The 17047-nt window shown below is 42.5% G+C and overlaps 2 protein-coding genes across 5 annotated transcripts in view; both read right to left on the reverse strand.

Annotated features, from left to right (window-relative positions):
- Positions 1 to 8276: 8276 nt before the first annotated feature.
- On the reverse strand, positions 8277 to 9040 carry LOC115200285 (myosin regulatory light chain 2, skeletal muscle isoform-like). The gene has a single exon (XM_029763233.1). The coding sequence runs from the start codon at positions 8981 to 8983 to the stop codon at positions 8540 to 8542; it is 444 nt and encodes a 147-aa protein (XP_029619093.1). The 5' UTR covers positions 8984 to 9040; the 3' UTR covers positions 8277 to 8539.
- A 3272-nt stretch (positions 9041 to 12312) lies between these two features.
- LOC115200284 (tissue-type plasminogen activator) overlaps positions 12313 to 17047 on the reverse strand; it is a 20298-nt gene continuing 15563 nt past the window's right edge. For all 4 annotated transcript variants that reach the window (XM_029763228.1, XM_029763231.1, XM_029763230.1 and 1 more), the window contains 2 exons: positions 14043 to 14191; positions 12313 to 13666 (listed from right to left, as the gene is read on the reverse strand). In XM_029763228.1, the coding sequence (XP_029619088.1) occupies positions 13499 to 13666; positions 14043 to 14191 (317 nt within the window). In that variant the 3' untranslated portion in view covers positions 12313 to 13498. The remainder of the gene's footprint in view (positions 13667 to 14042; positions 14192 to 17047) is intronic.

Here is a 17047-nt window from a genome sequence, read left to right on the forward strand (position 1 = left end):
TCCAAAACACATATATGGTTAGTAGAGATCCTACTGAGTATTTCCCCCCCCACTTTAGCTGAGATGTGTAGAAAGTAATCTCTACAAGCCTATAAGTATCCCATATACTGTGTATAGCATTGCAGTGAGTGGAGTAAGGAGTCACTAGTACTCTGTATTAAACCCGTTGCCCAGCACAAGAGACCCATTTATGGTTTGCAGACTCTTGAGTAATTCCAATAACATAAATGTGTATTTTATTAAAAGTGTATTTCTTTAAATATAGCCTAATCAAAAGAGATCCATCACACTCTCCCAGAAGCTTGGCTGGTGCGTAAAACCCACAGTGGTAGGCTATCTCATGAATTGATATGATGTAGTCAGGTGAGCGGACACCTTGGGCGGTTGATTCGTGAGTTGCCCTTCATGCCTGCTCCCATACCCTTTAATTCTGTATTTCTTTGTGTCTAATTTGTATACAGGTAGACCAGAAAAGCCACATCCCTGATTGGCAGATGAGTGGCAACCCTGATTAGAAGCACCTGCTGCTCATCGGTTGTTCTTTGCAAATGCTGTTTTGAATTTAAATAAAATTGTACCTACACATTGAAGAAGGCTGTAAAACTGAAATGTCTGTGTACACTATCCCTGATGCAGTGAAAAAAAAACATTATACCTTTTTGTTTGATTAAATATAGTCTACACAAAAGCTTCCAGCATACCAGTATTTTTGTAAACTTTCAAAATAAACAATATTACAAATAACATACATAAAATTATCAATACATTTTTTCAAAGGTGGTTGCAATGCTGTGAAAAACAGTTGTACTGCACTAGAGTGCCAAAAAAATCGATATTCCCAAATGTCTTTGCAGGGGGACTCTTATTTTGAGAAAAAAATCCACGATGGTGCTGTCAGTTTAATATACTGCTGCTTGGAAACCCATCTATGCTATCACGTGGAACATGCTTGATTTTCGTTTGCAAGATAGGTTGACCAGCAGTGCTGCAACGGTCCTGATGTGCCTCTTTTTCCCTCTGAAAATGTGCATACTACTTGGTCACTGACTTGTATGTGCCACCTGGTTTCACAGCCTAGCTTTCCTGTTGCCCGTCTGTCGTAAAAAAAAAACATAATAAATGTTAATATAAAATTTTTCCCCAGCAAAATGTTGAATCAGTCAAATTTTATGACCCTGTACAGTATAAGGAAGAGCACACTTTACTTCTGAGACCAGGCAGATTGGGCTGCTCCACAATAGTCTAAAGTTACCTCCTCTCCTCATCTTCTCTCCTTTATCTGCACATAGACTTAACTGAAAACTAAGAAGACATGGTATACTGTAGGTGAAAGCAACATGGTGGATGTCTCTTCAGAATCTGTAAGGATAGGAAACAAATGAGACAAGAAGAGGAAGCTTATTGGAATAGTGGGATGCACCCTGCACTGGCCTTTGCTCTCACACTGTAGGGAAGTGCTCTAACTGGGACAGAGAGGAAGAGACGAAGCGAGAGGCTCCACTGCCATCAAAATCTGTCTATGTGCCTCCCGAGTGGCGCAGTGGTCCAAGGCACTGCATTGCAGTGCTAGCGGTGCCACTAGAGATCCTGGTTTGAGTCCAAGCTCTGTCACAGCCGGCAGCGACCGGGAAACCCATGGGCGGCGCACAATTGTCCCAGCGTCGTCTGGGTTAGGGGAGGGTTTGGCCGGCAAGAATGTCCTTGTCCCATCATGCTCTAGCGACTCCTGTGGCGGGCTGGGCGCATGCACGGTCGCCAGGTGGAACGGCTGGGTTAAGCGGGCATTGTGTGAAGAAACAGTGTGGCTTGGTTTGGTTGTGTTTTTTTCATATGGAGGTCTATGTTGGATTTGGTCAACAAAACATGTGATTGCTAATTTGCTAAGTGAGGCTTATTTGATTGAATAGAAGTTTTGTAATATTTAGGTTGTTACAAATGTACTGATATAAGTGGACGCAGGTGACATCTTGGCAACTTTGAGAAAAACAATTTTATATCAGAGTTGTGTTTGTCTGTTGTTCCCACCTGATCTCGCCGCCTCCTACCTGCCTTTCCCCTTTTGCGACAACGACTCCTATTGTTAGGGCAGAGACAAGACCATCTCATCATTATACTGTGCATCATTATGCAGTGCATTTGGAAAGTAATCAGACCCTTTGACTTTTTCCACATTTTGTTATGATACAGCCTTCCATCTATCTACACACAATACCCCATAATGACAAAGCAAAAACAGGTTTAGAAATTTGGGCAAATTTATAAAAAAATTGAAATTTGAAATATCACATTTACATAAGTATTCAGACCCTTTACTCATTACTTTGTTGAAGCACATTTGGCAGTGATTACAGCCTCGAGTCTTCTTTGGTAGGACGCTACAAGCTTGGCAGACCTGTATTTGGGGAGTTCTCCCATTTTTATCTGCAGATCCTCTCAAGCTCTCTGGTTGGATGGGGAGCGTCGTTGCATAGCTGTTTTCATGTTCGATCGGGTTCAAATCCCGGCTCTGACTGGGCCACTCAAGGACATTCAGAGACTTGCCCCGAAGCCACTCGTGCCTTGTCTTGGCTGTGTGCTTAGGGTCGTTGTCCTGTTGAAAGGTGAACCTTTGCCCCAGTCTGAGGTCCTGAGCGCTCTGGAGCAGGTTTTCATCAAGGATCCCTCCCTTTCCCTCGATCTTGACTAGTCTCCCAGTCCCTGCCGCTGAAAAACATCCCCACAGCATGATGCTGCCATCATTGTGCTTCACCGTAGAGATGGTGCCAGGTTTCCTCCAGACGTGACGCTTGGCATTCAGGACAAAGAGTTCAATCTTGGTTTCGTCAGACCAGAAAATCTTGTTTCTCATGGTCTGAGGGTTTTTCGGTGCCTTTTGGCAAACTCCAAGCGGACTGTCATGAGCCTTTCACTGAGGAGTGGCTTCCATCTGGCCACTCCACCATAAATGCCTGATGGTGGAGTGCTGCAGAGATGGTTGTCCTTCTGGAAGGTTCTCCCATCTCCACGGAGGAACTCTGGAGCTCTGTCAGAGTGACCATCGAGTTCTTGGACACCCACCTGACCAAGGCCCTTCTCCCCCGATTGCTCAGTTTGGCCGGGCGGCCAACTCTAGGAAGAGTCTTGGTGGTTCCAAGCTTCTTCCATTTAAGAATGATGGAGGCCACTATGTTCTTCCGGACCTTCAATGCTGCAGACATTTTTGGTACCCTTCCCCAGATCTGTGCCTCAACAATCCTGTTTCGGAGCTCTACGGACAATTCCTTCGACTTGATGGCTTGGTTTTTGCTCTGACATGCACTCTCAACTGGACCTTATATAAAGTTGATGTCGGAAGTTTACATACACTTAGATTGGAGTCATTAAAACATGTTTTTCAACCATGTTTTTCAACATTAAAACATGTTTTTCAACCACTCCGCAAATGTCTTGTTAACAAACTATTGTTTTGGCAAGTCGGTTAGGACATCTTCTTTGTGCATGACACAAGTCAATTTTCCAACAATTGTTTACAGACAGATAATTTCACTTATAATTCACTGTTTCACATTTCCAGTGGGACAGATGTTTAGATAGAGTAAGTTGGCTGTGCCTTTAAACAGCTTGGAAAATTCCAGAAAATGTTGTAATGGCTTTAGATGCTTCTGATAAGCTAATTGACATAATTTGAGTCAATTGGAGGTGTACCCGTGGATGTATTTCCAGGCCTACCTTCAAACTCAGTGCCTCTTTGCTTGACATCATGGGAAAATCAAAATAAATCAGCCAAGACCTCAGAAAAATAATTGTAGACCTCCACAAGTCTGGTTCATCCTTGGGAGCAATTTCCAAACGCCTGAAGGTACCTCGTTCATCTGTACAAACGATAAAACGCAAGTATAGACACCATGGGACGACGCAGTCGTCATACCACTCAGGAAGGAGACGCATTCTGTCTCCTAGAGATTAACCTACTTTGGTGTGAAAAGTGCAAATCAATCCCAGAACAACAGCAAAGGACCTTGTGAAGATGCTGGAGGAAACAGGTACAAAAGTATCTATATCCACAGTAAAACGAGTCCTATATTGACATAACCTGAATGGCCGCTCAGCAAGGAAGAAGCCACTGCTCCAAAACCTCCATAAAAAAAGCCAGACTACGGTTTCCAACTGCACATGAGGACAAAGATCGTACTTTTTGGAGAAGTGTCCTCTGGTCTGATGAAACAAAAATAGAACTGTTTGGCCATAACGACCATCGTTACGTTTGGAGGAAAAATGGGGAGGCTTGCAAGCCAAAGAACACCATCCCAACCGTGAAGCACGTGGGTGGCAGCATCATGTTGTAGGGGTGCTTTGCTGCAGGAGGGACTGCTGCACTTCACAAAATAGATGGCATCATGAGGGATGAAAATTATGTGGATATATTGAAGCAACATCTCAGGACATCAGTCAGGAAGTTAAAGCTTGGTCGCAAATGGGTCTTCCAAATGGACAATGACCCCCAAGCATTCTTCCAAACTTGTGGCAAAATTACTTAAGGACACCAAAGTCAAGGTATTGGAGTGGCCATCACAAAGCCCTGACCTCAATCCCATAGAAAATTTGTGGGCAGAACTGAAAAAGCATGTGCGAGCAAGGAGGCCTACAAACCTGACTCAGTTACACCAACTCTGTCAGGAGGAATGGGCCAAAATTCACCCAATTTATTGTGGGAATCTTGTGGAAGCCTACCCGAAATGTTTGACCCAAGTTAAACAATTTAAAAGCAATTCTACCAAATACTAATTGAGAGTATGTAAACTTCTGACCCACTGGGAATGTGATGAAAGAAATAAAAGCTGAAATAAATCACTCTCTCTACTATTATTCTGACATTTCAAGTTCTTAAAATAAAGTGGTGATCCTAACTGACCTAAAACAGGGAATGTTTACTGGGATTAAATGTCAGGAATTGTGAAAATCTGTGTTTAAATGTATTTGGCTAAGGTGTATGTAAACTTCCAACTTCAACTGTCGGCAGGTGTGTGCCTTTCCAAATCATGTCCAATCAATTGAATTTACCACAGGTGGACTGCAATCAAGTTGGAGAAACTTGGAGAAATGTTTTATATATTTGCAAAATTTCTAAAAACCTTTGCTTTGTCATAATGGGGTATAATGTAGTAGCTTGATCTAGAAAAATAATCATTTAATAAAAAAAATTTAAATTCAAGGGGCCTGAATACTTTCCGAATGCACTGTAGACATGACAATAAAGCAGTGCTAAAATTAAAGGATATGTGGGATATGCCGTAGAAAAGGGTCAAAAAACAAATCCCTTGTCAGTTAAAACATTTGAAGGGGAAAAATGGATCCCGATTATATTAAGCGATCTATAGGCCTAACAATGCTTTACTCTGCGATGCGTTAGGCTAGAAACTTGCTGAACATTCCAAAACAAGACACGATGCACATGTGGATATCTTTGTTTCATATCTATGACATTCAGAGGCTGAGATACGACCTAATGTCGAGGAGTAAAAAAGACTGGAAGTGTAGCACGCTGTTTGGAGGGTTCGAAGTCCAACATCAGCTTATATGAAAGATAAAACTTGGACACGTGACGAGACAGCATATGGAGCTCAGCAGGACGTGGCACTGGCCTTTTCTCATTTGGGAAAAAGTCAGTCCTCTGTCCTCTCTCCTCCGTGACCCGGAAACAGATGAGTGGTCGAGGAGAATGTCACTGTCAATTCGTTAGTAGCAGAGAGGAAGAGTTGAAGCGATAGGGACAACTGGGCCAAAAATCTGTGTTCTCCAGTTGGTGGGGTAGTTTAGTTTCTTTCGCTCACCAAGCGAGGGGTTTTTGTATGGAAGTCAATTGCTATGTGTGGTTTATTTGATTAGAATAGAAGTTTAATAATGCTTAGATTGTTACGAGTGTACTGATATAAGTAGGACACGTGACATCCCGGAAACTTTGAGAAAAAACACTTTATCGAAGTTGTCTCGAGATGGCTATGCATATTCCTGACATGTAGCTATTAGCATTGCATCTTTATCCGTTGAATACAGGCGGTTGACGTCAACACCCCTCATCGAATATTAAAAAAAGCTTTTAAATATTGAGATGTATCCACCAATCCAAAGAGAGGAATAGGCGGCAGCTTGACAGCCTGCTGTTCCGCTCTGTGGACAACAAATCCTCTTGTTAGGGTGGAGACATAGGAATCTCATCATTATATCCAAATCTATGTTAGTAGGCAAACGGAAGACAGTCCTCACCTCCTCGATAGCCTCCTTTAGGCGAGGAAGCACAAGTGTATCCTACCTGAGTTCTTTGCAGAAGATTATTGGAATCTGGCACACCCCCATTTGAATCAGCTGTTGTTTTCTCAAAGACATGCAAACGTTTAAAAACCACATGCTACTTATCCTTTTACCTATATGGACATCTAGCTTCATTTGTTTGTATCACTTTCTATATTTCTTTTGGGATTCCATCCTGTTAACGTAATTTGCCTGATGACACGCAATTGGAGAAGAAATCTCATTTCATACAGCCACATTTCTGTCCACTTTCCCTCTTCTCGCCGCCTCTGCTTGGTTACTTTTGACCTTTTTCAAAAGGAGGCCAGAGAGGATGGAGGAGAGAGTACGCAGGAGTTGAGCAAATTCAATTGAGAAAAGGCCTGTTTATTCTGGGTCAAGCAACCACATAGAGAAAGACATAGGACTCATGTTTGTATCTGCACCATTATAGCGTCTGTGACAACATGGGCAGCACCATTGAGGCTATCTACATTTTGAAGTAGTCAATTTTCTTCTTCACAATTGGCTGATCCCTCCTGATGACCCGGTTGGACATGACTCCAACAAGGTCACCAGGAGGGATCAGCCAATGAAGTTGGAAGTCCCACCCAGTTGACAACATTAAAATGGTGGAAGCGCTCAATGACGCTGCCCATGCTAATACTGCCTTTTGGCCATTAGACCCCTCTATCGTTCTCTATGGGCAACCACCATCGCAATTAGTTGACATGACAGACAGGAATTTATAGACACGTGTAAGGCATTACTAATAAATCATGAACATCCTATTCTCATCATTACTGAAGTAATCTAATGTGTGACTGTTGTTAAAAATATGTTTAAATAAATTGATACTTGATGGCTCATAAATTAAAATGTTAAAACATATTTGTTAGTGAAATAATATTTGTGAAAATATTCTAGACTTTTTCTTTATCCATATTATATGAAATATGATATGAAATTATAATGAAATAACTTACACAAAAGATATCATGAGTCATGTTACATTACAGAAAATTGCAGGAAATTTCCTTCAAAACCCCCAAAAAATCCTAGGGACCTGAATTAAACAAAACTAACCTTTGGTGGTGTATTTAACATATCTCAATTACCAGTAATTAAAATAAGCACAAATGCAGACTCGTTCACATCTGTTGAACTAATTTGGTCTTTCACAATAGTTAATGTAGGTCATTGGAAAAATGTTCATTCCTTACAATGGGTGAAAATATAGGGTAATTACTGTACTTGTGTCAGCAACAACACTACTGTAATTCTCCATACTTCTTCTATTATTCCACTTCTTCAAAATTTTGCCGGTGCAACTACTTGTTTTAAGCTAAAGTATGTCCTGGACAGTCTTGTATGTCAAAAATGAGAAAAGGCTATATTGAAATGCCTCAAGTATCCTATTTTGTACTTTTAGTACTTCAAACCAAGTCATTAAGTTTTGAATGTTCATTCAAAGCATCCTGAATACACCTGACGTGTGATTTTATTTCATTTTAATTCCACCCTGGTTGTAGTCCTAAGCCTCCCAGGAGTCCTCAGAATAAAAATTAAAAACCTGTGGGGGCATGCCCCTGGATCGCGCTAGCCACCCTTTTTTCTCCTTTTCTCCTTCCTGCCTCTCACAATCTTTGCCATCTCTCTCTCTTACAATGCACTTACGATCCACTGCTAAATCACACTTGACTCTTTTTCAACCGTGGTACAGCACTCGTCCCTTTTAAGCTCCTTCTTTTGAGTACATGAATAGGGGCAAGTGCATTGATTACGTCACATCAAGTTGAGATAAAACAATCACCTACTTGTTTCAAATTAACAATTGAGCACACACCACAACACCCAAGAGTAAAAGTGTTTGTCTGTAGACACTTAACTGTACATGCATACATGATGTAGGTATGATGCATGAACTATTCGACTTGACAGGGAGAGATAGAAGTGAGGGATGGGGAAGAGGAGAAGGAATCGGAGGCAGGGAGAGGGATAGAGAGGAATAGTTTTGAAGGTGCAAGATTTATTTATTGAAAAATAATCCCACTGTCCCCTGTGGATACTCACACACAGGACACACCCCAAAGCCTTGAATCTTCTCAACTTGACAAAGGAGTATCTCGATAAAGGAGACAAGTCTTTTGTAGTTAGCAGGGTAGAGATGGCGAAAAAAAGGGAGCAAGACCACGTAAGCGGGCCACGGAGTTGGAAAAGGGGGTTAGTGAGGGGGTGGTGGAGAGAGGTAGAGAGATTGAGAAAGGTGAATTTACGCTTCGTCCTTATCCTCTCCGTGTGTGATGACATAGCAGATGTTCTTGTAGTCTACATTGCCAGCCACATCTGGGGGGAAGGCAGCCCATAGGTTGGTCATCTCCTCAGCGGTGAACCTGTCGCACTGAGTGGTCAGGAGCTCCTCAAGGAATTCCTTCTTGATGAAGCCGGTAGCCCCTGGGTCCAGGACCTTGCTCACGATAACGTCCTCAGGATCAGCACCCTTCAGCTTCTCGCCGAACATGGTGAGAAAGACGGTGAAGTTGATGGGACTGCTGGCCTCCTTGACCATGGCTTCCAGCTCCTCATTACTCGTGTTCAGTTGACCCATGGTGGCCAGCACGTCCCTAAGATTGTCCTTGCTGATTATGCCATCTCTGTTCTGGTCAATGATTGTGAAAGCCTCCTTGTACTCCTGGATCTGACTCTGCTCAAACATGGAGAACACATTGGAGGATCCACCCTCTCCCTGCTGCTGCCTCCTCTTGGCCTTCTTGGGTGCCTGGGGATCAACGGTAAACAGAACATCCCGTTTAACTCACGATCAACACAGCCAAAACAACCAACATTTTACTGTAACAGCCTGTTTAGGCCAGGAAAAGCCGCTCTTGGTGATTCTGAGCCAAAAGGGCTTGGACCTCCACAGTGGCAAGAGGAACTCCTAAAGTAATCCAACAATATTTTGAGAATGATTCCTCTGTCATAGACATCAGTTTTGCCAGAAGGGCACAAAGTATCCCCTTCTAGGAATTAACTATGTATTGTCATTGACCTCTAAGGATGCTAGGTCTCATTCGGAATAATGGTTAAGTGCCTTTCAATTAGTCACATGGCAGTGAAGCTAAGCTTTGCTTCAGATTTCTATGCCTGGGTGCTTCTAGCATTCGTTCGAATAAATTGTACCAAGTCACACTTTCTCAGCATAAGGCTTTCATAGAAAGGTGAGTTGAATAAAATACACTTGTCCTGTTCTGTTGTAGCCTCAGATTGGCTAAGATTATGTAATATCTCTAGAGCAGTGGTCCCCAATGTTACGGTCGTCGTAATAGATGGACCAAGGCGCAGCGGGTACGTGAATGCTCATTTTTATTTATCCAAAACAAACACGAAAACGATAAACTGACGACAAAACAGTCTTGTAGGCAACACACAGCAATACAAGAAACAATCTCCCACAAACCCCAAAACAAACATACTCCTAATTATAGGACCTTCAATCAGAGGCAACGATAGACAGCTGCCTCCAACTGAAGGCCCCAACACCAATTAGCAAAACATAGAAATACAAACGACTAGACAGAACATAGAAATAAACTAACAGAACAATAACCAAAAACCCCGGAATACATAAATCTAACACCCCTCTACATACACAACCACCCCAAACCATATAAAACAAATACCCCCTGCCACGTCCTGACCAAACTCAAATAACAAATAACCCCTTTACTGGTCAGGACGAGGACGTGACACCCAAACATTCTTTGAGTATTTCCTTTTGATGCACCAATTCAACACAACCAGAGTTTTTAAGCTACAAGACGGCCTTGGGTCTTTAGTTCAGGAGGAGCCAGCTTCCACCAATGGGTTCTAAACCACCATTTGTGAAACTGTTCTAGAAGTCTCTAAATGTAATTCAGTCAATTTTTGTGCCATTATACGGTTGCTTTGGTATCTTATCAGTTTTACTGTAGACAATCCTAGATCATAAAAACGGTTGTCCAATAAGAGGTATGCGAACACACTAACCATATCTTAAAAGTTTGTTGGAGTTTTGGTTGTTCAAGAAGAGAAGCCTACGCCAAGCTAATGGGACTGACGTGGATGTGTTGGCCCCTTGGGGCCTTATATACCAGCCCAAGGGGGCTAACTTTAGCCGAATCATCAGGTTTGGCATGGAATGAGGGAGCTGAGGAAAATAGGAGAAAGAGGTAGGAGCAAGGAGGTGCTTGGGGTATCACCTTTCCAGCACTCCAAAATAGGCACCGGGAGTCTTGGAATGAGGTGAATTCAATCCCAACATTCAGGACTTACTTTGGTGTCAGTGTCACACGTGGACTAATATGGACAAACCTATATTGCAGCCTTAGCGACTATTGAACCGTCCTGTTATTTCAGCACTTTAAACTAAAGTGCTTCCTTTTCTCTATATGACTTCATTCATAGCATGCCCAGGGTATTTGGGTAGCACTTTAGTAGGTAATTCCTGTGTACAGCACTTTACACTGCCCATCAACAAGAGATATGTAGCCTATGTGTTTCAAGTGCAGGCTTAGGCTTCCGGTAAACATGTTTTCAAGTCATGACTTGTGTAACTGACCTGTTGAGATCTGTGTGTACAGTATGTATGTACCCCCTACTAGTGTGGAACTTGTGCCACCTGTTTAGGAGACTTTGGACAAGGGAGTTCAGTGGTGTTGAAAAACAATTATAATTAAAATTATTTAACTACAAAGATGAAATGATTTGCAAATGTAAAAGCATGTCTGATTTATTTCTTATAAATAGTTTATATACACTGAGTGTACAAAACAATAAGAACACCTGCTCTTTACATGAAATAGACTGACCAGGTGTATCCAGGTGAAAGCTGTGATCCCTTATTTATGTCACTTGTTAAATCCACTTCAATCAGTGGAGATGAAGGAGAGGAGACGGGTTAAAGAAGGATTTTTAAGCCTTGAGACAATTGAGACATGGATTGTGTATGTGCCATTCAGAGGGTAAATGGGCAAGACAAGTATTTAAGTGCCTTTGAACTGGGTATGGTAGTAGGTGCCAGGCACACCGGTTTGAGTGCAACACTGCTGGATTTTTCACTCTCAACAGTTTCAAGTGTATCAAGAATGGTCCACCACCACCCAAAGGACACAACTGTAGGAGGCGTTGGAGTCAACATTGGCCAGCATCCCTGTGGAACGATAGACCTAAGATTTAACAATGATATGTGTGAGGACTCGCTGACCAGCTGCCTTTCCCGACTGCAATTTTTTTTCTCGAAAAATGACCATGGAATAAAGTGTGTGGATGCACAGATTATGTGAGCAGCGCTACAATAAATCTGTAGCCTAAGTATTACAAATATGTTATCTGATGTGTGCCGGCATGATGATACATGAAAGTGATGTATGTGCTTTTGTGTGTCTAAGTGTAGGCCTCTAGGTCTACTCTAGTCGACGGCTTAGTCCCGTAGCAAGACTCTAGTCGACGGCTTAGCCCCGTAGCAAGACTAGCCGACGGCTTAGCCCCGTAACAAAACTCTAGTCGACGGCTTAGCCCCGTAGCAAGACTCTAGTCGACGGCTTAGCCCAGCAACAAGACTAGCCGACGGCTTAGCCCCGTAACAAAACTCTAGTCGACGGCTTAGCCCCGTAGCAAGACTCTAGTCGACGGCTTAGCCCCGTAGCAAGACTAGCCGACGGCTTAGCCCCGTAACAAAACTCTAGTCGACGGCTTAGCCCCGTAGCAAGACTCTAGTCAACGGCTTAGCCCAGCAACAAGACTAGCCGACGGCTTAGCCCCGTAACAAAACTCTAGTCGACGGCTTAGCCCCGTAGCAAGACTCTAGTCGACGGCTTAACCCGTAGCAAGACTCTAGTCGACGGCTTAGCCCCGCAGCAAGACTAGCCAACGGCTTAGCCCTGTAACAAGACTCTAGTCGACGGCTTAGCCCCGTAACAAGACTCTAGTCAACGGCTTAGCCCCGTAACAAGACTCTAGTTGACGGCTTAGCCCTGTAACAAGAGAAATTGAAGAGGTAACCAACAATTTTATTTAAATGTTCTTTATTTAAAAAGATGGGTGTGTCTTTCTCAGAAAAAGGTTATGATAGCCCCAAAAATAAATGATAAACATAAACAACTCTTTCAGAACTCTACACATTGAACTACTAAAAAAACTGCATAAACTATTACAGTAGAAAAAAACTGTAACAGGAATAGACATAAATATTAACTTAACACACACATGTAAAATACAAATATTAAACATTACTGTCCTTGAGAGGGTGTATATTTTTGAGATAATAAATAATATGAACACTCACTCAAACATGAACAAATACTGTACTATGTGAGGGAGGTGGAGTCCAAGAGCTTTGCAGTGAAAGAGCTTTCAATAGATACAAACACCTCCCAGTCCCTTTCAACATAAATCCAACTTTAAAAGACTGGATATGCTGATCGCTGGGCTCAACCCAACGCTTATGGAATGGAGACAGATAATGGTTGTTGTGTTCAGGCTTTAGCTATATTCCAATCTGACAACTCAACGCCTTCATTCGTGCCTTTCTGGAAGGTGGGCTTTTCCTCCCATATTTCTTACGCCTATTGAGAACTGTGGGGTTGAGTTTTCAGTTTGGAATGTAGCTGCTGTCTTAGATTGACTCTGATCCAGCAGATTGTTTTGTGGTTAGTGCTATAGTGGGCTAGGAGGGAAACATTGCAAAATTAATTTCAAACAGCAGGCCACCCATGTAAAATTAACTCTAAATTAACTGGGAAATGTTCATTGGAATGGCTATTTACATTCCTATGGAACCTTATGTGCAAAGTACATGTCCAACATTCTATGAGCTGCATATGGAGTGGTGGAAGCAGAGCCATATTCCTAAATATATACTTTACATGTAGCTCTGGGTAGAACAGGAATCAGCTGGAAGGTACTGAGCTGGACTGAGTAAACAGTCTATTCTCTTTGGAGGTGTAGTGTTCTGAGTTTCTTCTGACCTTACTGCATTCTCCCTCTCAGCCCAAGAGTTAAACAATGCTTACACATAATGTACTGGAGTACTGGAGGTTCCTCTTGTGCATTGAGTGGTTGTCTATTCCTCAGTTAAGGCATTGTGATTGATGGACAGGAGTCTGATGAATTCTCTGATGACGGAGTCAGATGAATTCTCTCACAAGTTCTCTCCAGGTGTATGTACTGTTTGTGTGTGTGTTTGTGTGTTTGTTTACTGGCCAGTTTCCTGTTTCTTGCTGCTGATCCAGTCAGTGTATTGTGTAACACGTGTGTACACCCCGGGTGTGTCTTTCTTCCCACAGCCATCTCCCCAGCTGATCAGCCCCATCAGAGTCATCCTCCCATCCTTGGGACAGACGAGAGGACCGCCAGAGTCCCCCTGCATAGGAGAGGAGGAGGAGGAGGAGGAGGAGGAGGAGGAGATGAGGGACACGTGTCAGTCATGGTTCAGCAGGAGGCCTACAGTACCATTTTATAAATATTATCAGGAGCACTAACATCCAACATGACACATCCTTGTACCATCTAATTAGCTATTTAAGTGCTTAGTGTTGTAGAGAGTTTTTGTGGCTTTGGGCTGCATACTGCATGGCAAATGGCACCCTATTCTGTACATATATAGTGCACTACTTTTGACCAGGGCCCATAGGGCTATGGTCAAAAGTAGTGCACTATATAGGGAATATAGTGCTATTTGGGACACAGACAGAGAGTGTTTGGGTCTTAGGAGGGTGAAAAAAAAGAGCCCTCTTCACCTTGCAGGCGTCATCCAGACCCCGGGTGTCCCCGGCACACAGCATGTTGGAGGTGACCAGACGCCCAGATAAGACATTAGGGACACAGCGGTCCTGAGGCCACAACCTCACGTGACCCCTCTTCACCCGCTTAGAGTACATCGCATCAACTATGGAGAGAGGGGAAAGGGGAGGGTATTAAGCTCTGGGCACACTATCCATGTTGTCGGCCTGCATTGCTCCATGTCCTCTCTAACACCTATAGCATATATAACATTGTTTGTTTTACATCTCTAGACTAAATAAAAAAAGATAGCAAGAGTTATGCACCCCTTTGGGCCCCCAGGACCAGGATTAAGAAACACTGCTTTAGCTACACTATATATACAAAAGTATGTGGACATCCCTTCAAATTACTGGATTTGGCTATTTCTGCCACACCTGTTACTGACAGGTGTATAAAATCGAGCACACAGCCATGCAATCTCCATAGATAAACATTGGCAGTAGACTGGCCTTACTGAAGAGCTCAGTGACTTTCAACGTGCCGTCGTCATAGGATGCCACCTTTCCAACAAGTCAGTTCATTCAATTTCTTGCCCCGATCAACTGTAAGTGCTGTTACTGTGATGTGGAAACATCTAAGAGCAACAACGGCTCAGCCGCAAAGTGGCAGGCCACACAAGCTCACAGAAAGGAAACTCCAGAGTGCTGAAGCGCGTAAAAACCGTCTGTCCTCGGTTGCAACACTTACTATCAAGTTCCAAATTGCCTCTGGAACAGAGTATGTGAGCAGAGCTGGAGCGGTGCGAGGAGCGGAGCGTGCCCAAATTGACTGGAGCACGGAACGAGATTCTCAAAGGCTGGAGTGTCAGCCTTCTCGCATGCCCGGCCCAGCATGCATTTGTAGTCGAGTTGTGTGCTGCTATAGCCCCTTGCTTTAGCTACTGTCATGGAATTCGCTAAATATTTTCATGAAGAAACTGATAAAACACACAAGGTGCTAAATCAAGGTGACTTACAAATATGAGGACCAAGAGCAAGAGAGGGAGTGTGGTGATGTAGTGTCCACAACTAAATAATCATTGTGGAATCTGAAAAAACACATAGAAATCATGATGGTGTACTTACTACGAGCACATGCTAAAAGAAAGGAACGAGGTGGGTAGATAACTAAGTGTGTCATAGTAGCAAAGTATTTAGAAATTAAAAATCTGATCTCTTAAACGTTTTGTTCATTTTTGTTCTATTATCTATACAATAGGCCATAATTGATTTTGGCACAATAGGCCTGGCATATTCCCACGTTCAAGGAGCTTTCCGTTTTGATTGGGTTATTTTGCCTAAAACCCTTTAGGCCGACCTATAGAAAAATAAAACACAACTCTGTATCTCTGCCCAGCCTGGCAAGAGTGTCCACAAGGGTGTTTATCATCCCCAGTGGCTCTGCAGGTGTAGAGAGGATATTCTCTGCTGCTGGCCGGCTCTCCAGACTCCATCACATGAGCCTCAAGCCACAGACTGGCTAAACTCCTGTTTCTGAAAATGTGTAGACTATAATGATTTAATACAACAAAATGCTGTTTAAATGCTGAATACTTTATATCTCTACCAGCCTATTGTGTCGCACTCGCAAATGCTTCACAATGTATTTCTTTGTAGGCTAGAGCCTTGAAATAATTGAAATGATAGAGCCTAAATAATGAATTGTTCCATCTTAGTCTCCCTGTCTGGCTCCTGACCCATTTAGAGTGTTTTTATGCTGTTTAATATGACATGTAGCCTATTTAGAGTGTTTATATTCTGTTTAATATGACATGTAGCCTATTTAGAGTGTTTATATGCTGTTTAATATGACATGTAGCCTATTTAGAGTGTTTATATGCTGTTTAATATGACATGTAGCCTATTTAGAGTGTTTATATGCTGTTTAATATGTAGCCTATTTAGAGTGTTTATATGCTGTTTAATATGTAGCCTATTTAGAGTGTTTATATGCTGTTTAATATGACATGTAGCCTATTTAGAGTGTTTATATGCTGTTTAATATGTAGCCTATTTAGAGTGTTTATATGCTGTTTAATATGTAGCCTATTTAGAGTGTTTATATGATGTTTAATATGACATGTAGCCTATTTAGAGTGTTTATATGCTGTTTAATATGACATGTAGCCTATTTAGAGTGTTTATATGCTGTTTAATATGACATGTAGCCTATTTAGAGTGTTTATATGCTGTTTAATATGACATGTAGCCTATTTAGAGTGTTTATATGCTGTTTAATATGACATGTAGCCTATTTGAAATGATGTTTGCTTCTTAAGTTCAGTTTTTCATGTTTATTCAAATACTTTTCCTTCAAATGCATATGGTTTGGTTTCAATACTTCAAACCAAATGGTAGTTCCAGGTAGTCACAAAAATAAGATGGGTGTTGGTTCAACTGTGATTTTAATGAATGGAGCGAATTTTGAGTGCCATTTTTTTTTCCTGTGAGAGCTGAGCAGTTTTTAGCAGAACAGTTGGAAAGGACATGGATCACCGTTGCGCACCACTCCATGAGAGATGAGCGGGATTTTCAACCGCTCAACTCTGCTCACATGCTCTGCTCTGGAAGCAACGTCAGGAAACGAAGAACTGTTAGTCAGGAGCTTCATGAAATGGGTCTTCATGGTCGAGCAGCCGCACACAAGCCTAAGATCACCATGCGCAATGCCAAGGGTCTGCTGGAGTGGTGTAAAGCTCGCTGCCATTGGAGTCTGGAGCAGTGGAAACGCATTCTCTGGAGTGATGAATCACCATCTGGCAGTCTGACGGACAAATCTGGGTTTGGGGGATGCCAGGAGAACGCTACCTGTCCCAATGCATAGTGCCAACTACAAAGTTTGGTGGAGAAGGAATAATGGTCTGGGGCTGTTTATCATGATTCGGGCTAGGCCTCTTAGGTCTAGTGAAGGGAAATTGTAACGCTACAGCATACTATGACATTCTAGACGATTCTGTGCTTCCAACTTTGTGGCAACAGTT

Source organism: Salmo trutta, chromosome 9, assembly GCF_901001165.1.
Source record: "Salmo trutta chromosome 9, fSalTru1.1, whole genome shotgun sequence".
In the NCBI taxonomy this organism is placed as follows: domain Eukaryota; kingdom Metazoa; phylum Chordata; class Actinopteri; order Salmoniformes; family Salmonidae; genus Salmo; species Salmo trutta.

Bases quoted from the DNA above. Each gene is read 5' to 3' on its own strand.
- LOC115200285 (XM_029763233.1), bottom strand. From the start codon at position 8,983: ATGTTTGAGCAGAGTCAGATCCAGGAGTACAAGGAGGCTTTCACAATC.